The sequence below is a fragment of the Panthera onca genome, chromosome A2 (genome assembly GCF_046562875.1).
Source record: "Panthera onca isolate mPanOnc1 chromosome A2, mPanOnc1 haplotype 2, whole genome shotgun sequence".
Taxonomy (NCBI): Eukaryota; Metazoa; Chordata; class Mammalia; order Carnivora; family Felidae; genus Panthera; species Panthera onca.
This window is the reverse complement of record NC_138340.1, coordinates 51,343,460-51,365,052: the sequence shown is the minus strand read 5'-3', so window position 1 is coordinate 51,365,052 and position 21,593 is coordinate 51,343,460. Positions and strand designations below refer to the sequence as shown.

The 21,593-nt window shown below is 45.1% G+C and overlaps 2 protein-coding genes across 5 annotated transcripts in view; one reads left to right on the top strand and one right to left on the bottom strand.

Moving 5' to 3' along the window:
- Nucleotides 1-21,593, bottom strand: part of OGG1 (8-oxoguanine DNA glycosylase) — a 43,959-nt gene that overhangs the window by 3,439 nt on the left and 18,927 nt on the right. Inside the window, exons 8-9 of one of the 2 annotated variants that reach the window (XR_009609840.3) lie at nt 15,280-15,373; nt 6,526-6,746 (exon numbers count right to left, since the gene is read on the bottom strand). The gene's annotated coding sequence lies outside the window, so the exon portion shown is untranslated. Of the gene's footprint in view, nt 1-6,525; nt 6,747-15,279; nt 15,374-21,593 lie in introns of those variants that run through there. The other variant, XR_009609839.2, reaches the window with a different exon arrangement.
- Nucleotides 14-12,329, top strand: TADA3 (transcriptional adaptor 3). 3 transcript variants are annotated; one of them, XM_060631724.3, is made up of 9 exons: nt 14-375; nt 1,753-1,985; nt 3,316-3,566; nt 3,686-3,791; nt 5,303-5,444; nt 5,538-5,641; nt 6,857-6,966; nt 9,285-9,470; nt 11,822-12,329. In XM_060631724.3, the coding sequence occupies exons 2-9, from the start codon at nt 1,779-1,781 to the stop codon at nt 12,012-12,014; spliced, it is 1,299 nt and encodes a 432-aa protein (XP_060487707.1). In that variant the 5' UTR covers nt 14-375; nt 1,753-1,778; the 3' UTR covers nt 12,015-12,329. The 3 variants fall into 3 exon arrangements, with proteins under 3 accessions (XP_060487707.1, XP_060487706.1, XP_060487708.1); XM_060631723.3 differs by having other exon boundaries at nt 15-549; XM_060631725.3 differs by lacking the exon at nt 14-375 and adding an exon at nt 1,456-1,477.

Here is a 21,593-nt window from a genome sequence, read left to right as displayed (position 1 = left end):
CTCTTCGTTCCTTCCGGTTCCGCGCCCCTATCTTTTCTCTGGGCCCCTCCTACCTGAAGCCCCTGGGGCACGGCGGAACTAACTGCCGGGCTAAGATCTCGGCTGCCGAGCCCCGCCCCCAGCCTCCGGCTGTTCCCCAGAGTAGGCCCGAGGCATACCCCCGCCCCCATCCCACCTGCAGTGGGCTCGCTCGCGGCCTGCAAACCCTTCCCCGCAAGCCATATTGGGCTCTCCCTCGCGTCTCCCACCCGCGCGTCTTCTGCAGGGGGCCCGCCCCTAGCCAGTTCCGGGGCGGTTGCTCCCACCAACCGGAACTCCCCAACCCCTCCCGCGGCCTGGGGGCCGTAGGAGGCTGCAGGAGGCTGCAGTGAGGAGGTAGAGGGGGTAGGGGCCGCGTTAGGGGGTCCCTGGAGGACGGGGACCCTGAAGGCGAGTCACTGGGGCGACCCACGGGAGGGGCCAGACATTAAACAGGCGCACTTCTGTGTCAGGCACTGAACTGGGCTCTTGACGAGCATCCTCTCTTAATCCTCAGAACATCCCGGGGAGGTAGGTACTATTGTGATCCCCATTTTACAAATTCAGATTTCTTATGGGGAAACAGACTCAGATTTCTTTTGTCCCCATTTTGTAGATGGGAAAATCGAGACTCAGGAAGGTTAAAAAACATAATCAGAGCTACGTAAATAGAAAATGGTAAAAGGCTGGGCTTGAACCCAGGTATGTCCTGTTTATCAGCCCACATTCTTTTTTTTTTTTTTTTTTTAACTTCTTAATGTTTATTTTTGAGGGAGACACACAGAGCACGAGAGGGGGAGGGGCAGAGAGAGAGAGAGGGAGACAGAATCCGAGGCAGGTTCCAGGCTCCAAGCTGTCAGAACAGTGCCCAACCTGGGTCTTGAACCATGACCCTGGAGATCATGACCAGAATCAAAGTCAGACGCTTAACCAACTGAGCTACCCAGGCACCCCTTACCATCCCACATTCTTTTTTTTTTTTTTTTTAAATTTTTTTTTTTAACATTTATTTATTTTTGAGACAGAGAGAGACAGAGCACGAACGGGGGAGGGTCAGAGAGAGAGGGAGACACAGAATCTGAAACAGGCTCCAGGCTCTGAGCAGTCAGCACAGAGCCAGACGCGGGGCTTGAACTCACGGACTGTGAGATCGTGACCTGAGCCGAAGTCGGACGCTTAACTGACTGAGCCACCCAGGCGCCCCAACCATCCCACATTCTTAACCACTGTCAGGGGCAAAGAGAAGGGACAAAGATGGGAAGGGGTGAGACAAGGAGAGGCTGGGAGGCACAGAGAACATTAACATTGTAAGAATGGATGTTTGGAGTTCAGGGGCTTAGCAGAACCCAAGTGGAGAACAGAAGAGCATCAGAAAGACAGGGCATAGTATATCATGGTAATTAGTGACACAGACTCAAAACTACCTGGATTTAGATTGCATCTTGGTAAACTTGGGCAGGTAAAATCCTTGGAGTCTGAGTTCCCTTATCTGTAAAGTGTAGGTCACCATTGTCCCTCTTTATGGGGTTGGGTGAGGAATTGATGAGAAACCAGTAAAACGTCTGCCCTTAGCTTAATGCACAGTAAGGGCTCTCTGAGTAGGAGCTGTGCCATTGACCTTGTCAATAGGGTACTGAAGCCTGGCTTTCCCCTTGAAACTGTCCCTAGATGGAGGGAGCTCTTCGACTTTTCTTCTCCCATTTTATCTCCTATCCATGGCTCTCTTCTCTCCAGTTCCACAGGGTCCCGTATCCTGGGCCATGAGTGAACTGAAGGACTGCCCCTTGCAGTTCCATGACTTCAAGTCTGTGGACCACCTGAAGGTTTGTCCACGCTACACGGCAGTGCTGGCCCGCTCTGAGGATGATGGCATCGGCATTGAGGAGCTGGACACTCTGCAGCTGGAGCTTGAGACCCTACTTTCCTCTGCCAGCCGGCGCCTACGGGTTCTCGAGGCTGAAACCCAGGTGATACCCTACAGAGAGGATATCACCAGGGTGGACTGTGACAAGTGATGGGATGGGTCATTGAGTTAGCCCCACCAGCTGAGGCCTTGAGGTACAGGAGCTTAGAGGGGTGAGGAGAGGCCTAAACCGGGCTCGGGTGACATGTAGAATACACAAGAATGTGCACAATCCTCATAAATTTCAAGATTTCTAATTTACTGACCTCCGAACCCCCATTATGTTTTGGGTGCTAGTCATTAGAAGTAATTATTAGGACACTTCTGGTCTTCAGGGAGTTTGCCAACTAAAGGGAAAGGGAGGTCAGACAAATACAGGTGATGTTGGTTATGGTTAGAAGTACTAAAGGAACGGGACTGAGGAGACCTGTATTTGAATCCTGGCCTAAGCACTTGCTAGTGTTGCTGTTTCCTAGCTGTATGATTTTGGGACAGTTGCCTCCTATCTCTGAGCATCAGTTCCAAATCTGCAAACAGGGATGAATCATAGGAGGTACCTCAGAGCTTTTGTGAGGATTAAAAGAGATACTTTTGCAAAACATCGGTTGATGTCTGACCCTGAGTATTTCAAATGTTATTTGGTACTACTCTGATCATTTCTGTTGACAACATAAATATCCCCTCAGCCCCGTGGGCCAGATACTATGCCAGATCCTGGGGAACAGAGATAGTTAAGATAAGTTTTCTGGTCTCCAGTAGCTTATAGTCTAGTTGAAAAGACAAGGTATCCTGTTCATTCCAGGTTGACCAAACAACACAATTGGGCCTGCAGTGGAGGTACAAAGTGTCAGAGACACAAAGAGGCCTTTTTAATTGGAGCTCAAAGGATGAATAGTTAACTTGTGATCCCTGAAAGTGCACTGAAGCTTTTTGATCAGGGCTGTGGCATAATCAGTTGTATTATAGCTTCTAAAAAGCTGGGTAACTGATGTCGAGAAGGCTTCCCAGTTGTGGTGACATTTGAAGTGAAGGTTTGCTGGGAGGCTTGTTTGCATTCCCCCAAAAGTTACCACCAGCATATTCCAGTGCTAACATGCACTAGGGCATGATCATTTGTTTGACCTAAACACTGTAAGTGGTTTGGGTGATACAGAGGTGAGTCAATACAGACAAATGAATGGAATGATGACAAGTATATGAATAAAGTTCTGTGAGGCAGGCACAGAAAAGGAGCTGAGTTTTGAAGGATGCTTAGGAGTTTACTAAACAGGAGATGGGTAAATAAAAAGACCTTGGAGTCTTCTCAAGTTCTAGATCCTAATTCTTCACTAGGAGAAAGAATTGTCCTCTCATTTCCTTTCTCTCTCTCAGTGACAGTCCTCTGTAAATTTCAGATCCTCACTGACTGGCAAGATAAGAAAGGTGATCGCCGATTCCTGAAGCTGGGTCGAGACCACGAGCTTGGAGCTCCCCCCAAACATGGGAAGCCGAAGAAGCAGAAACTGGAAGGAAAAGCGGGACATGGGCCTGGCCCTGGCCCCGGACGGCCCAAATCCAAAAACCTTCAGCCCAAGATCCAGGAATATGAATTCACTGATGACCCAATTGACGTGCCACGGATCCCCAAGAATGATGCGCCCAACAGGTTCCGGGCCAGAGAACATAGAGGGGCCTTTGGATTCAAATAGTAAAGGCTGTGGAGGGGTCTGGGACTGAGGCTGGTGGGACAGGAGATTCCCATTCAGGATCTGCTTCTCCCTGCAGGTTCTGGGCTTCAGTGGAGCCCTACTGTGCTGATATTACCAGTGAGGAGGTACGCACGCTAGAAGAACTACTGAAACCACCAGAAGATGAAGCTGAACATTACAAGGTAGAAACATTGGACCTTAGTAGACATGGTGACGAACTAGAGGACTTGAGAAGTGCCTCAAAATCAAAGATCCCAAAGTCATGTATCTTTTTCCTTCCCCCACCCTGCCCAACCTCCTATCTAACGCATTAACCCACCCAGGCACCCTGGCTCTAATTGTCAGCTTTCTTCTTGCATTGTTTCCTCTCTATACCCTCCAAATGATCACCACATACATCCTAATGGATCTCCTTCAGTGAGGCTGTTCTTTGTACCAACATCTCCATCCCCTCTGCTTTTTTTTTTTTTTTTTTTAACGTTTGTTTATTTTTGAGAGAGACAGAATGCGAGTGGGCAGAGAGAGAGGGAGACACAGAATCTGAAGCAGACTCCAGGCTCAGAGCTGTCAGCACAGAGCCTCAGTCGGAGCTTGAACTCAGGAATGGTGAGATCATGACCTGAGTTAAAGTCAAACGCTTCACCAGCTGAGCCACCCAGGTGCCCCTCTGCTTTGATTCAAGACTTCATCAGTTTTTGTCCAAGTGGTGTCAAGACAGTTCCCTGTCTCCAAAGGGACTTTTTTTTTCTTTAGTATGTAAAAGTTAGGTTTCTTATGATGTAAATAAAACAGTTTCCATCAAAGAAAATGTAGAAAATAAGAGAAGCGTTTGGGAGAACTCTCCCATAGTCCAGCTGTCATGATCAGATGTGACACAGCCCTGTTCCCAGGCCTCCTCTGGCTCCTCTTTGGCACAAGATCGATTCCAAGTAGTTTGGTCCTTGGTGACACAGACCCACCACCCGTCTCCAGTTTCCTCAGTCATTCCCCCTCCTCACTGCTGCATTTACCAGCCCCAACAAGCACGTTACCCTCACTCTAGGCCCACACAGGATCCTTGCTGGTCTCTGGGCCTCTGTACATGCTCCTCCTTTTCCCTTGGCAAACTAGCTCATCCTTCAAAGCACTGATCTCTTATCTCCACCAAAATGCCTTTGCAGATTGCTTGCAGAAAATTTCTCTTTCATGTGCCACAGCACCTTGACCTACCTCTAGCACATCAGTTCTTTGAATTTTTAAAAAACTTACTTGAAAAAGAAAATTTATTTGAAAAGGTAGTCCATATAGGCAGTAGTAAATTCAAGTAATACAAAAGACGATTTCCTCTCCTGACCCTAAGCTTCCTAGTTCTTTCTAGGGACAATAGCTGTGACTTGAGATGATCCGTGTACACATACCATTCTGCACCTGTATCTTGGAAATTTTCCATACTGGCCCCTGTGTGTGTCTTAGTTCATTATGTACCTGTCTCCCTTACCAGACTGTGAGCATATAGATTTTTATCTCCTTTGTTTCTTCCCATCTACGCAAAGCATAGGCCTCGGCCCTGGGGTAGGTACTTGAAGACAGATAAGTGAAGGAACGAATCATGAGCTTTTTGGCAGTGCCCAAAGTGCGCAGAGAGCCCCTACCAACCCCAGGCATAGCTTGCCAGTGTTTACCCTTTTTGGGCCGGGTGGCATCTCCCCACCAGATCCCACCCTTGGGGAAGCACTACTCCCAACGCTGGGCACAGGAGGACCTGCTGGAGGAACAGAAGGATGGGGCCCGGGCAGCAGCCGTGGCAGACAAGAAGAAAGGCCTTATGGGGCCACTGACCGAACTGGACACTAAAGGTAGGCCCCTCGCCTTCCTGCCCACACCAGGCCAGGACTTGAGTTCCTAGAAGAACTTAGCCCACCTGTGTACCACTTCTCTGTCTACTTCAGATGTGGATGCCCTGCTGAAGAAATCTGAGGCCCAGCATGAACAGCCCGAAGATGGGTGCCCCTTTGGTGCTCTGACGCAGCGCCTCCTACAGGCCCTGGTGGAGGTGAGCATCCTAACTCAAGACAGAATTATGCATGCTTTCTGTTTTAATGTTTTATTTTCTTTTGAAGTATATCACATATTTATAAAGGTGCAGAGATAGTACATGTATAAATTGATAAATTTTCATATATGAGCACACATGTATATATAGCCTAACAGAAACAAAGCTTGCCAATATCCTACACAAGCCTCTCTTGTGTCAACCCCCCCAGTCTGTAACCTCTCCCAGAAGTAGCCACTATACCACAGTTACTTTTGCTGAATGTTGGCTAAGGGCTGACCCCTGTGCAAGGGGCTTTCCACGCATCCTTTTGTTGGAGGCAAGGACAGCGGTTTGCTCCATGTTACATACTAGAAGATTGAGGCTCAGAAAAAGGAACTGTTTGGTTGGAGTCATGCAGCTAATAAACAGAAGCAGGATTCAAACCCCAGATACAGAGTCCCTTTCTTTATGCCCACTATCTGGCCCTTAGGCACATCCTTTCACCTCACTGAGCCTTAGTTTTCTCCCTGGCTCAAACACAGTAGTGTTTTTCTCTCTCGTGTAACAGTCTGGGGCCACGTGTTCCAGGTTGGCTGAGGTGGGGGAGGGGAGAGATCTCAGCCCCACCCCATCAGACAAGGACCCCATCTGTGATGGTTTTGCCACCCTAAACCTGCTCTGCACAAGGTCATTCTGGGTATGATTACTACTCCAAGCCCACAGAAAAAGAGCAAGGAAGAATGTGTGAAGGAAGGTTTATGGGGTTTATGGCCATGACTGGCTGTGGCTCTTATCTCTTCTGATCGCTTTCCACTGGAGAGAGTTTGTCACATGGCCACATCTGACCACAAGGAAGTCTGGGAAATGTAGTGTAGCTGGACAGCCAGCAGCCTCTGTCACAACATGCTTAACATACATTCCAAACGCTTAACAAACCTTGGCTCTTCTCTTTACTGTTGTTGAGTGTTTTCTCATTGCTTTTCTGTGTTGTCTTCTTTTGGTATCAGTAAAAAAGAGGCATTTCTAAAATGATCAGAGCTTCCTGGAATCAGTTTGGGAAGGCTTCCAGAGCGATGGGAGCAATGAAAGAATATTTCTGGTCTGTGAAGACTGAAGACTCTGACTGTAGGTCAGGGAAGAGCAAGAAAATGGAAATATTACAGCTCTTACTCTCTCCCTCCCATTTCTTTTTTTTTTTTTTTTTTTTTCTGTCCCACTTCTGTGTTCTTCTAGGAAAATATTATTTCCCCTATGGAGGACTCTCCTATTCCTGACATGTCTGGGAAAGAATCAGGGGCCGACGGGGCAAGCACCTCTCCCCGCAATCAGAACAAGCCCTTCAGGTGAGTGACAACCCTGTCCACATTCCTACTATCTGGTCCCTGCTTCTGTTGACTTCTTTTATCCTAACATGGGAAGGTCTTCATTAAGAGAGGTTGAGGGCATTTAGATGAAGCCCAATGAAAGTTTCACATGTGCATGCTGGCCCAGCATTTCTGCATGCACAGACTTAAGTACAGGTTGTTCATCATAGCCCTGTTCATACCACAAACAACCTAAATGTCCAACTGAAACGGATTGTTTGGCTAAATTGATATAACTCCATATGGTAAAATTACTTATAACTACTAATCGTTTTTGAGAAACACAGTTAATTGACATGAAAAAAGGTAAACACTAAAGTGCTAAGTGAAGAAAAAGTTGTAGCACAATACAGTTTGATCCTGTTTTTACTCAGCATATATTTAAATGTGTGTATATAGAAAACTAGAATAATATAAAAGATAGGAAATGACATGAGACAAAATCTGGGATATAGATAGTAAATAAATATTATATAACAAAATATAAACATATTTAAAAATTTTTTAAGTTCATTTATCTTGAGAGAAAGAGTACAAACAGGGGAGGGCCAGAGAGAAAGAGAGAGAGACAATCTGAAGCAGGCTCCACAGTGACAGCATGGAGCCGATGCGAGGCTCAAGTTTACTAGCCACAAATTCGTGACTTGAGTGAAACCAAGAGTCAGACATTTAACTGACTGAGCCACCCAGGCACCCCTAATAAAACACAGTTTTATATGTGGAATGTTAATAACAGCAAAATAACAGTAATGTGTATAATAGTGACGTAAATAATAGTGGTTCTCTCTGAGTTGTTAGCATTATAGGTTTTTCTAGATTTTTTTACAATTCACATGTGTTGGCCTATGTTTGAAATAAGACCATGTGTGTCTCTCTGTATTTTTTCCAAAATATTGAGAAAAAATTGACATACGTCCTTGTATAAATTTAAGGTATACATGTACAATGTACAAAACATGTACATGGTCTGATTTTACATGTGTAAATTACGTGTGTTGTGAAATGATCACCACAACATGTTCAGCTGACATCCATCTTCTCATAGACACAATAAAAAGAAAAGAAAAATTCTGTGATGAGAACTCTTAGGATTTACACTCTTTTTTTTTTTTTTTTTTTTTTTTTTTATTTTGAGAGAGACATTGGGAGCAGGGGAGGGGCAGAGAGAGGGAGAAAGAGAGAATCTCAAGCAGGCCCCACACTGTCAGTGCAGAGCCTGATGTGGGGCTCAAGCTCACGAACCGTGAGATCATGACCTGAGCCAAAACCAAGAGTTGGATGCCTAACTGACTGAGCCACCCAGGCCCTCCAGGATTTACACTCTTAACAACTTTGTATATAACATAAAACAGTGTCAGCTACAGTCATATTATATCCCAGTGTTTATTCATAACTAGAAGTTTGTACCTTTTGACCACCTTCCCCCAATTCCCTTCCCCCCACCCTCCTCCTCTGGTAATGAAAAGTCTGATTTCTTTCTATGAACTTTTTTTTTAGATTTCACATATAAGTGGGATCATACTGTATTTGTTTTTCTCTGACTTATTTCACTTAGCATAATGCATTCAGAGTCTATCCATGTTGTCACAAATGGTAGGATTTCCTTGTTTTTTTAAGGCTGAATAACAGTTTATTGAATGTGTGCATTGTGTGTGTGTGTGTGTGTGTATATATACATTCCACAACTTCTTTATTCATTCATCCATTGATGGACATTTAGGTTGCTTCCATATCTTGACTATTGTAAATAATGCACCCCCAGTGAACATGGGGGTGCAAGATACCTTAACTAGGGATATTGAGCATCTTTTCACGTATCTACTGGTGTTTTGTATATCTTCTTTGGAGAAATGTCTGTTCAGGATATTTGCCCATTTGTTAATTGGGCAGGTTTATTGCTTTTGAGTTATATGAGTTCTTTATTTTTGATATTAACTAATCAGATATATGGTTTACAATATCTTTTCCTGTTCCGTAAGTTGTCTCTTCACTTTGTTGATGATTTCTTTTGCTGTGCAGAAGCAATTTGTAGTTTGATGTAGTCCCACTTGTTTTTTATTTTATTGCCTGTGCTTTAGGTGTCACAGCCAAAAAGTCATTGCCAAGACCCATGTCAAGGAGCTTTACTCCTAGGTTTTCTAGGAGTTTCAGGGTTCCAGCTCGTATCATTTTCTCTATATTTTTATACCTAGATAGATAGGGAGTGCCCAAAGAGAAAGGAATGTGTCACTAGCCTTGGGAACCTTTCGGGTCCCCCCTCTAAGCTGGCCCTTGAGCTAAGTGCTACCTTCCTGTAGTGTACCACATACCAAGTCCCTGGAGAGCCGCATCAAGGAGGAGCTGATCGCCCAGGGTCTGCTGGAGTCTGAGGACCGCCCCGCAGAGGACTCGGAAGATGAGGTACTCGCAGAGCTGCGCAAACGGCAGGCCGAGCTGAAGGCGCTCAGTGCCCACAACCGCACCAAAAAGCATGACCTGCTGAGGTTAGTGTGGATGGGATGCACGGGCCTGGGAGTGGCTGAGAAGGCTTTGGTCGCTGCTGGTCACCTTCTGGGCGCTTTACAATAGGCTTCCCTGGGAGGGCCTCTAAATCACCAGGAGAGCCTTGAAAAAAATATTGCCAGATACCACAGACTCTAAGGCTTAGACATCTGTGATTTATTTATTTACCTACTTATAATTGTGGTGAAAGAAACACATGAAATTGACTCTGTACCATTTTAAAAAGTACAGTTCAGTGGTATTACCTATATTCACATTGTTGCATGGTTTATTTTTTTAATCTTTTCATGCTTATCTTCTTTTCCTCTAACATTTTTATGAAAAATTTCATAAACACAGAAAATCTGAAGGAGTTGTATGGTAAACGCCAATATACTCTGTACCTAGATTTATCAACTGTTAACATTTTGTTGGACATCCATGATTATTATTGGCTCTTCACTGGAAATTGCCTTGTTTTAGGATCAGTTCTTTAAGAAATTAGTCAGAATGTCTTTCATTTCATTTTGACTCCCATCCATCTTGCCCTGCATTGGTCATGACAAAAGTATAGGTGATCTCTGGAGGGAGATTATGGTAGTTGTTGCCCTTTTTGAGGGGAGGTAGAGAAGTCGTCCAACTGAGTCTCCTTGCTTCTCACGGGCAGGTGTATGTCTTTGCCTCACAGAGCCACAACAGGGCAGGGCACACGCATTTGGCCAGCTCTGCCTGTCTCTTACACGTTGTACTGGGGGCTAGGAAGAGGGACAGCAAAGGGCTTGTGGTCTACAAGTGGGTAATTGGTAAAGAGGTGCACCATTAAAAGGAGGGGGAACTGCTTGGTGACAAACTGCTAAGGGAGTGCTTAAGGATAAGGGTTACTGAGTGCCTGCTGTGTGCCAGGGACTTTATTTACACCCTCCTGTTTAATCTGGACTACAGTCCAGGGGGTAGGTGGTATTTCACCTCTTTACTAGATGAGGAAGTGAAGGGCCAATGAAGTGAGTACTCTGCTGAAGGTCACACAGCCAGTCAACAACCAAGCTGCAACTTGAGCCCAAGGCTGAATGCAAAGCCTCTTTCTAGTTCCCTTTCATGCAAGGACAAGAAGAGGAAAAATAACAGATGAAAGAGATACTGAGTGGGGTGGAGAGGAGAGAAAGATTGAATGAGAGGGAGAAACAAAGATGTGCAGATATAGAAGTAGTGGACACTGGGGTGCTTGGGTGGCTCAGTCAGTCAAGCGTTCAACTCTTGATTTCGGTTCAGGTCATGATCTTGCGGTCACAAGATTGAGCCCCACGTCCGGCTCAGTGTAGAGGCTGCTTGGGACTCTCTCTCTCTCCCTATTTCTCTGCCTCACCCCCACTCGAGTGCGCACGCGCTCTCTCGTGCGCTCTCTCTCTCTAAATAAATAAATAAATAAACAAACAAACAAACTTCTCGAGCACCTGGGTGGCTCAGTTGGTTAAGTGTACAACTTCAGCTCAGGTCATGATCTCACAGTTTGTGGGTTCAAGCCCCGCGTCGGGCTCTGTGCTGACAGCTCAGATGGTGCTTTGGATTCTGTGTCTCCCTCTCTCTCTGCCCCTCCCCCGGTCATGCTCTGTCTCTCTCTGTCTCAAGAATAAATAAAACATTAAAAATAAACAAATAAACAAACTTCTAAAAAAGGTAGTGGACAGTGAAGGAACTAGCTTGGGTTGTTAGAAGCCTAGAATCCAGTCCTCAGCTCTGCTATTGACCAGCTCCAGGGCCTTAAGCAAGGTATCTCCTACCCTGAGCAGCAGCTTCCCCTTCTGGAAAATTAACACGTTGGACTAGATCGCATCTCTAAGCCACCTTCCAGTTCCACCAACAGTGGAATTGATAGGTCAGATTTCATTTACAGGGGTTGGTTTGGCATCTCACCCACTCAGGCTGCCTAGACCCTTAGGTTGCTCTGGAATTTGGATACTGAAGTCAGCAGGTCTTCTGCTAACACTAGAATACCTTTTAAAGATGATTGCGTGGAGCCAGCCTGCCTTAATTCAGATCTCCTACTCACTAGCTGTAGGATTTAGGAGTGTTTTTTATTCTCCTTGACCTCTGTCATCACTGGTAATATCAGGATAATGGTACCTACCTCACAAGGCTGTTATGAGGATTAACTGTGCTGACATATTTGAAGGGCTTAAGGTAGTAACTAGCACATAGTATCGTAGAAGTGTGGTTCAGTAACTTTGCTTTTTGGTATGAAACAGCCCACAGGAGTGCCATCCTGGGGTGGTAGGTGGGTTCAGTCTGGAAGAGGGAGAGGGACCCACTATGGAGGTGGGCTTCCCATGACACCTTGGTTGGCTGGTCCCTACAGGCTGGCAAAGGAGGAAGTAAGCCGGCAGGAGCTGAGACAGCGGGTCCGCATGGCAGACAACGAGGTCATGGATGCCTTCCGGAAGATCATGGCTGCCCGGCAGAAGAAGCGGACCCCCACCAAGAAGGAGAAGGACCAGGCTTGGAAGACTCTGAAGGAACGTGAGAGCATCCTAAAGCTGCTGGATGGGTAGACTTCACCCCTGCCTCAGACTGTCTTCCCCTGGCCTGGGGGAAGGAGGGCTAGGGAGCCCACTTCTTTCCTTGGCCTGCCGGAACCCTAGGCCTGTGACTGCCTGTTAATGTCAAATGATGACAGTCTGTAGAGGTCTGTGGCCCTTCCCTGAAGTTGTTGGTCTAGCTCTGTACAACCAGGACATGGGAGGCCCTGTTGGGCTGGCCTGAGGCCTACTCTGTGCTTCCCCCTCTTTACTATCCCCCACTCCCTCCCCTCTTTCCCTCAAGGACTTCTCCCTTGTGGTTTTGTAAAGTGCAAACCTAAAAGTAAAGTGACTGCTGTGGTTTTTTTTTTTTTTTTAAAGTATCCCAAATCTTTGAATGTCTGTTAACTACAGGTTAGAAAAGAACTGGTGTGAAAGAAAGAAAAAAAAGAAAAGAAAAGAACTGGTGTGGGTGGCAGGGGAGGGCATGCTTGGTAGCTCTCAGCCTTTGGACACTCACCCATGTCATTCATTCAGGAAGAGCTCTCAGGGTACTTGTGGCTGCAAGTAACAATACCCTCAGCTCCAAGTGGATTCATAACAAGGAAATGTGTTGGTTTGGGGCTTGGTGGTCCTGGGGCAGGATGGCCTCCAGGGTTGGCCAACCCAGCATCTCAACAGGGCCATGAAGGGTCCAGGTTATCTCTGTACTGCCTTCTATGATGTCAGCTTTTGCCTAAACTGAATTTTCTTCCAGCTGTGCAGCCAGTAGCAGTCAACATCCAGCACAAGAGAGGGCAGGAAGGAGCCAACTGGTTTCACTGGCCCACCCAAAAGCAAGAAGCCTCTCCCAAATATCCTTATGTCTCGCTGGCCCAAACAAACTCTCACATGCCTATTCCTGAACCAGTCACTGTGGCAAGGGATGACTCTGATGGGTTTTAACTAGTGAGAGTGGAGTCTGCTTCCCCACCAAGCCCAAGGCAATGGGGAAAGAAGGGGGAACTCAATAAAGATCTGAGTAGGAATGGGGACATGGATGCTGGATAGGCCACCAATAATGTCTCTTCCACAGCCCGGGAAGGAAACAAGGTATAGGCGATAGAGATGAATAAATGTGCTCTCATCCCTGTCTCAAGTTGGTCCCAGATTAGTCAGGGAGTCAGAAAATAATTTGTAAATTTACTGTGGGAAGGTTGAGGTCTACACAGGACAAGGGAGGGGACAGTTCCCTGAGGAAGTGACCTGTGAACTGAGCCATAAAGAAGGATGTCAAGGACAGGCAACATTCTTGTATGCTCAGCACTACTGTTAGACCTGCCGCTTCCCCATTCCATATGGCTCTTGTGGGACTGTCAAACTAGGATGGATACATGACCCCAACTTGGCCAGTCACAGCACCCTATTCTTTATCCATGATAATTGGTCCAAAGAACGGACATCTGACTTGAACTGGGCCAATCAGAGGCCTTCCATAAGCTTGTTCTGATGCTGAGAGAAGAGGATTTCTCTTCTTTTGGGTCAAAAGCCTTAGAATGTAAGCTTAGACCACGTGGTGACCCACTTTCTTGCCATGGGGAAGAACCTGCCTGAGAATAAAGCCAACTCAGAAAGGCAGAGCCAGGAGATGGAGAAGGAGATAAAGTTTTAATGATGTAGCTGGAGCCCTAGATCTCCCATTGGACCTTCCAATTACATCAGTCCACAAATGCTTCTTTAGGCTTAAGCTAGGTTGCTTTGGTGTTTCATCACTTGTCAACTAAAAAAGGGCCTGACTAATAAAAGTGGACTTTGGCAAGAAGGAAGGCTGGAGTGGAGTTCTGAGAGAGGACAGCATGAGGGCCTGCCTCCCACTAGGTGCAGAGTCTAGCTGCTGTTTTTCAGTGACTCATTGTTCGCAGATTGCTTAGAACCTTCTCAGAAAAGACACCTAACACTTAATTTCATTAATGAATTTGATTAGTGAATTGGCCATAAAATTAAGTACTCACTAAATGTTAGCTCTGTACCAGGCACTGTTCTAAACTTGTTAAGTTACAAATCTCAGCTACCCCACATGGTGGGTACTAATAACATCCCATTCACAGATGAGGAAAACAAGCCTAGGTGATCAGCAATTAATAAATCATCGTTGAGGCAAGATTCAAACTCAAGTCCATTTGACTTGCAGACACAGACTCTTCATTATAGAACTCACTGGGGCCCCACTCCCTTATGGCCGATATGAATGACACTCCTAGGTTTGGGCACTGCACAACCTGTGCAGCTTGCAGATCCCCTGCTTAACCATTCACTTCCATGTTCATTAAGCCAGACCTCCCCAGAGAAGCATCACTGGTAAAGAGTTCCAGGAGCAGAGACCATTTTATGGAGGAGGTAGGATGACAGTCGAGATCCCCAAATTAGGTAAAATTGTGAGAGAGGAAGACAGGTATTATAAATAGGAGGAAGAACCCCAGAATTCTGACTGGGCCTGGTTCATGAGGGAAAAGACTTTGAAGGATCAGTTGCGAGAACACTATTCTCTGTCGCACACCTACTATCTGCCTAGTGCTGCACTGGGCCCTCTACTGGCATGTTTTGATGCTCACCACACACCTACAAGGTGAATAGAACTATTTCCACCCTGCAGAGGAGGACAGTGAAGCTCAAAGAGGTGCAATGCCTTCTGAAACTATACAGCTGTGGTGCAGGAAATGCTCAGCACCATCGCTGAGTTGACAACCACAGTGGGCCAGGGAGTCCCTTCTAATGGCCACATCCGTGTCTGCTGGAGCCAAAGGAGACTTCCTTTATGGGTGTTGGAGGAAGCTGGGTTCCCCATGGGGGGGGAGAGAGTAGTTCTAGCACCTCAAACCTACTATTTTAATTTGAAACAACCCTGACACCTTATCACTTGTCTGGTGAAAAAGCCTTTTGTATCTTGGCCCTGAAAGGCATCCACCATCATTGTTTCTCCACAGTCCCAAATGTCTTATAACTGACTTTTGGAAACACCAGCGTGCATGAGAATAGGGAGGATTGAATGGAGGGTAAGCCCTGATGTCAGGAAATGACCCAGTGTGAGTCCCCAGCCCCTGCCAGCTCCTGAACACTCTGGGGGATTGGCTTGATGGATACTGGGTCCCAGTTAAATCTTGCTAAGAAGTAAGTGATGGCTGTAACTTTGTACTAATGTGGTCAGGGAGTAATTTCCCTTTCTGCTCCAGAGCTCAGGACTTAATGGAGACAACCAAACACAAATGGACCATAACTCACCTGTTCATGTATTAACTCATCATTTCTTCTTTTCACTCACCTCCTTTGTTCATTCACTCCATCCGCTTGCCTCCCTTTCCTCATTCATACTCCTGTTTCCTCACTCAGTGACCTTGTTGCCATGGCTGAGAGCTCTGTGAAGCACAATAATAGAAGAATGTACAAAGTCTGCAGGGACCTAGGGCACAGAATGACTTAACAACAGTTTAGAGGGTCAGGAAAGGATTCAGAGAGGATGTGGAAAGGAAGTTGCCAGGCAGAAGACATTGCAGACAAAAGGAACAGCAAGGCACAAAGGTGTGAACAGCTGGCCTGCTTAGAGGTGAGAACTGCACTGTGACTGGAGCCTTGGGTGTGTGGAGGGGGAAGGGAAGGATAAGAAATGAAGCTGGAAAGTAGGTTGAGAACAGGCTGGCTGTGAATAGCAGGTTAAGGGGCATGGGATTTAGTCTCAAGTTCAGTGGTTCTCAAAGTGTGGTCCTGGGGGCACCTAGCTGGGTCAGTCGGTAAAGCATGCGACTCTTGCTCTAGGGGTTGTGAGTTCGAGCCCCACATTGGGGGTACAGATTACTTATAAATGAAATCTTTAAAAAAACAAAAGTGTGGTCCTTGAGCCAGCAGCATCAGCATCACCTGGGAACTTACTAAAGATGCAAATTCTCAGGACCTAGACCCACTGAATCAGAAGCTCTGCCAGGGGGCTTCAGACATCTCTGTTTTAACATACTCTCCAGGTGATTCCTGATGCATGTTAAAGTTTGAGAATGACTTTTCTAGGTACTAGGGATTCAGGGTTGGTGTGTGAGCAGGGGAGTGCCATAATAGCACTCCGAATTGGAAAGCACTTTGAGAGCAGCATGGAAGCCCGACTGATTAGAGGGGGTGAGAGTGAAATTAGGGCAGGCTGGAGTGTAATCATGTGCAAAAAATACATCCGAGATGGTGGATGCCACAGAAGCTGGTAGATATCCTTCAAAATCTATTCTATAGTTAATAGGATTCCTGATTTTTAGTGGAACATAGCACCTCAAAGACTAAATATCCCAGCTTCTCTTGAAGTTAGATATGATCATGTGATTTAAATTTTGGCCAATAGGATGTGAATGGAAGAGACGTGTGTAACTATGAGGTCATGAGTCCCAAGGCATGTGCCCCCCATGTTCCCATTTGTCCCTGGCTGGGATGAGACTTGGTGGCAAGCCATCTTGAAACATGTGGTCAAAGACAACACCATGGGAACTCTGGAGCAGCAAGATAAGAAGAAGCCAGGATCCCTCCTACCTTGAGTCATACCAGCCTGGTATGACTACTTATGGCCAGATTGCTATACCCTTCCATTTTATTTAAGTCACAACTATTCTCCGTGTCTATTAGAGAAATCAAACTTATATTTTAGCTGCTACAGTGAGCCAAGTATGCTTTTCAAAGTATACCTTGGGGCACCTCGGTGGATCAGTTGGTTAAACATCTATCTCTTGATTTCAGCTCTCAGGGTCATGAGATCAAGTCCTGTGTCTAGCCCTGGGTTGAGTTCCTTGCTGGGTGTGGAGCCTGCTTAAGATTCTTTTGTTTCCTCTCCCTCTGCCCTTCCCCCTCCTTGCACAAGTGGTGCGCCCTGTGTGCACACACACACACACACACACACTCTCTCTCTCTCTCTCTCTCTCTCTCTCTCTCTCTCTCTCTGAAAAAAAAAACTATACCTGACTCCTTCCCTTTTTTTCTCCCTTTCTTTTTAAAGTCTGTGTATTTTGAGAGAGACAGAGACAGAGCGTGCATGTGCATGAATGGGGGAGGGGCAGAGAGATGGAGTGAGAGAACCCCAAGCAGGCCCCTCACTGTCAGTGAAGAGCCTGACATAGGTCTCAAACCCATGAACCATGAGATCATGACCTGAGCAGAAACCAAGAGTCGACGCTTAACCTGCTGAGCCACCCAGGCACCCCTCCTTGCTTTCTTTTTTCTTCCTTCCTTCCTTCCTTCCTTCCTTCCTTCTTCTCAAAAGAATTTGAGAAAACTTATGATTGAGGATGTGTACAATGAGTTTCATGAAATACAAATATAAAATTAAGCCCATCAGTTTTAATGGAACTGCTGTCATTAAGCATCAGATTTAGCTCTAAGCTTCCTGGCAGCCAAGACAAAAACGGCAATAAGATGAATCAGTCTCTTCCTTTGATATCAGAGGAAAGGGCATCTTCCAATTTTCCTGACAGAAAAATCCAATAATTTCTCATGCTGAGGAAACTTCTCCACTGGAGTCATATACTGATAATATTCTCTATAAATCTGACAACAATGGAGATTGAGTTTCACATGGTGATTTCTTATCACAACCTTTGATGAAAGCTCAGGCCATATTGTTACAAGACAGCTCTGGGAGGATACTTCTGCAAGATATGTGACTTCTCGTATTTGCTCTTCTCAATGATTCTACATCAGAGCAGGTAAGACCATTACCCTGTTTTACAGATAAGAAAACTAGGAAACAGAAAGGGGAAGAGCCAGATCAGATAGCTGGTGGGGAACCAGTTTTGTAAGCCAGTTTTGTAGACTCTAGGGCCCTATTCTAAGTGTCCCTCTCTGGACCTGCCAGCACCACCACACACAAAATTATACATTGAGGGGTACCTGGGTAGCTCAGTTGGTTAAGCATCCAACTTTGGCTTAGGTCATGATCTTTCAGTTTGTGAGTTTGAACCCCAAATCAGGATCTGCACTGGTGGTGCAGAGCCTGTTTGGGATTCTCGTTCTCTCTCCCTCTCTCTCTCTGTCCCTCCCCCCAAATCTCTCTCAAGATAAATAAGTAAACTTAAAAAAATTATAGGTTGATTATCAAAGAAAAGCACAAGAATCATTGTCCCAGAATATGCCTGTGTTAACCAAGACAAAGCAGTCAGATCTGGTAAACATTAGAGGGACCTCTGAGCCTGCTGAGATGGGCTGCTCCTGACTGCATGAGAAAATAGGGATGGGCACCATGAGGGCAGAAAGGAAATCCCAAATTTGGAGCCTGAATGGAACATGTGGGGCTTAAAGGACGGAAGGAAAAATAATATTAAAAGCAGCTGTCCCAGGGCAGTTGATAGCTATAAAAGGAGAAAAAAAAACTCTCTTTCTGTCTCATTTCTTACACCTATTATGCACCAGGTACATACTGGGGATCCAAGTGACAATGAGGGAACTAGCCTAGTGGCTGAAAGTCACTTTTTGTCTCATTCTCAAAATAACCCTTCAAAGTAGGTATGCTTATCAGTATGATTATGCCATGTTATAGATGAAGAAACTGAGGCTCAGAGCCATGAAATGATTTGTTCAAGGTCCCACAGCTGGTAAGGGTTACAGAGTTTGAACTCTGGTCTGTCTGACCCCAAACTTTTATTAATGTGCCATCACTGTTTCAATAGTAGGAGAGAAAAATGTTGATGGATGTGACATTTAAATCTTCTCTATTTCTTTGTTATTTTTTATCTTTTCTTAAAATTTTTATTTATTTATTTTTGAAAGAGAGGGCGTGCACGTGGGGGAGGGACAGAGAGAGAGGGAGAAAGAGAATCCCAAACAGGCTCTGCACTGACAGTGCAGACCCCTACATGGGACTCAATCCCACAAACCATGAGATCATGACCTGAGCCAAAATCAAGAGTCGGACACTTAACTGACGGAGCCACCCAGGCACCTGTTTGTTATTTTTTAAATAAAATTTTAAAATTTGACCACCAAGTTGGTACATACCAACCGTCTCCTGGCATACTTTTTTTAAAAAGTGACTTTTTAATTATAAAGTTAATATTACTCAGGGCGCCTGGGTGTCTCAGTCGGTTGAGTGTCTGACTTTTGATTTCGGGTCATTATCTCACAGTTTATGAGTTTGAGCCCCCACACTGGCAGCATGGAGCCTGCTTGAGATTCTCTCTCTCACTCTCTCTCTCTGCCCCTCCCCCCCTCAAAATAAATAAACTTAAAAAAAAATAAAGTTAATATTACTCAACAAAGTTTGGAGAATATAGACATGTAGAGAGAAGTAAAAGAAACAAAATCAGATGATTTTTTGACCATTGTTAACATTTATGATGTTCCTCTCCATTCTGCTATGAATAACATACATTTTGCATTTTACACTGAAGTTCCCAAACTGCATACCTGTTTAACATTACAAGCATTTTCATCCTTTTATTTTATTTTTTTAAGTAGGCTCCATGCCCAACGTAGGGGTTGAACTCACAACCGTAAGATCAAGAGGTGCACTCTCTGCTGACCAAGCCAGCCAAGTGCCTCTGTCCTTTTATTAAGTAGGTTGCATTATCATCAATTTAAGAACTGTGAAATATTACATCCCATAGGCATACCTTATGTTTTTTAACTGTTCCCTTCTTGGTGATTTCTTCTAAATTTTGCTGTTGGAAAATATTTCTTCAAGTATCTTGGAGCATATAGCTTTGTCCTAATTTAGGACTATTTCCCTGAAATTAATTCCCAGAAGAGAAATGCCTGGGTCAAAAGGCCTGGACGTTACTGAAGCCTTTGATGCATATTGCCAAACGGCTTTCCGAAAGATTTTAGCAAGTCATTTTCCCACCAGAAATACAGAAGTATCCATTGCTCACACTGACAATTTCAGTGTCACTAGTTTTTTAAACTTCAGAATTGAAAGGCTATTAATGGCCTTTTAGTTTGCACTGCTTTGATTACTTGTGAGGTAGAAAATGTCCTATGTTTATTGTGTTTTATCTGTCTCCACTGACCAGTTATTGGGTCTGTTTGTTATCAATGTTCAGTGTTCTTCACATAATAGAAAATATTAACCCATTGTCTATAAAACATTTCCTCAGTCTGAAGTTTGCCTTTTAATGCTGGGTATGATTTTGGAGTAGGGTAAGGTTTTGTTTGTTTGTTTCCAGCAATAGAAGTTAAAGAATGTTTTTTGGGGGGCTCCTGTGTAACTCGGTTGGTTAAGCCTCTGGCTCTTGATTTCGGCTCAGATTATGATCTCACAGTTCGTGGACAGAGCCCCACATTTGGTTCTGTGCTGATGCACGGAGACTGCTTGGGATTCTCTCTCTTCCCTTTCCCCGCTCACATGCTTGTGTTCACTCTCTCTCTCAAAATAAGTAAATAAACATTAAAAAAAAGAAAACACTCTTTAAAAAAAAAAAGAATGTTTTTCTGTTTTGCACATAACTTTGTCCATCTTTTCCATAGGAATTCTTCCATTCTCTCTAATCTTAGAAAACCTTTCACCCCTCCAATGGCTTATTTTCTGTGTGCGAGAATTGATGGACGTGTCTGAGCTGTTTGGTCATCTTTTTTTAATAACAAAGGAGAGAAGAGGATTTTTTTCCTTTTTTCCTTCATCTATTTGACTGTCCTTGACTTTTTGTTTTAGTACCATGAAATATGCTCATTGGGGGTTGGGACTGTAGGAGGAAATGTGTATGTCAATACATGCATCCCAAAGTCTGGAGGAATAGGTACCAAAAAATACTAATACTAGTTATTTCTGATTGATGGGAGCAGGGCTGGGATAGATGTGTTATTCATGCCTGCCCAGCATCTTTATTTCCTTTTGGCAAGACACGCCTCTTCACCCCTTGACTCTGGTGTGGCTGCCCATGACAGTACATTTACCCAATACAGTACTTCATTTCCCTGGCAATAGTTTGTCTGGGGCCAAGGGGTAGGCATGTTACTCTAGCAGAAAATAATCAGAGTCCTTCCCTGAGACTGATATATGAAAACTGGGTCGAGCTTTCCTGCTGGGTTGCATTGGAAAGCTGAGGCTACCTCACACCACATTTCCTGCCAGGCAGAGCTCACTCTGCAGAGGAAGGGAAGCCAACGTGCAGAGAAATTGAGACAAGGAGAGATACAAGAAAGCAAATGCTGGGGCGCCTGCGTGGCTCAGCCAGTTAAGCGTCCGACTTCGGCGACTTCGGCTCAGGTCATGATCACACGGTCTGTGAGTTCAAGCCCTGCGTCAGGCTCTATGCTGACAGCTCAGAGCCTGGAGCCCATATCAGATTCTGTGTCTCCCTCTCTCTCTGACCCTCCCCCGTTCATGCTCTGTCTCTCTCTGTCTCTCTCTGTCTCAAAAATAAATAAACGTTAAAAAAAAAAAAAAAAAAAAAGAAAGCAAATGCTATGAGCCCTGTGTCTCCAGTTCCAGTCTCCAAGACCCTGATCCATGTTGTTTTTCCCTCAATCTTGCAGTCAGCTATTGTGAGCCACAGGTCCCTCTTTGGTGAAGCTGGCTTAGGTTAGGATTCTGCTACTTAGCAAGTGAAAGAATCTGATCAGTGACAAGGATGGTCTTTGTGTGTTTTTAGTATCTTATGTAATTATTTGCTTAGTAGA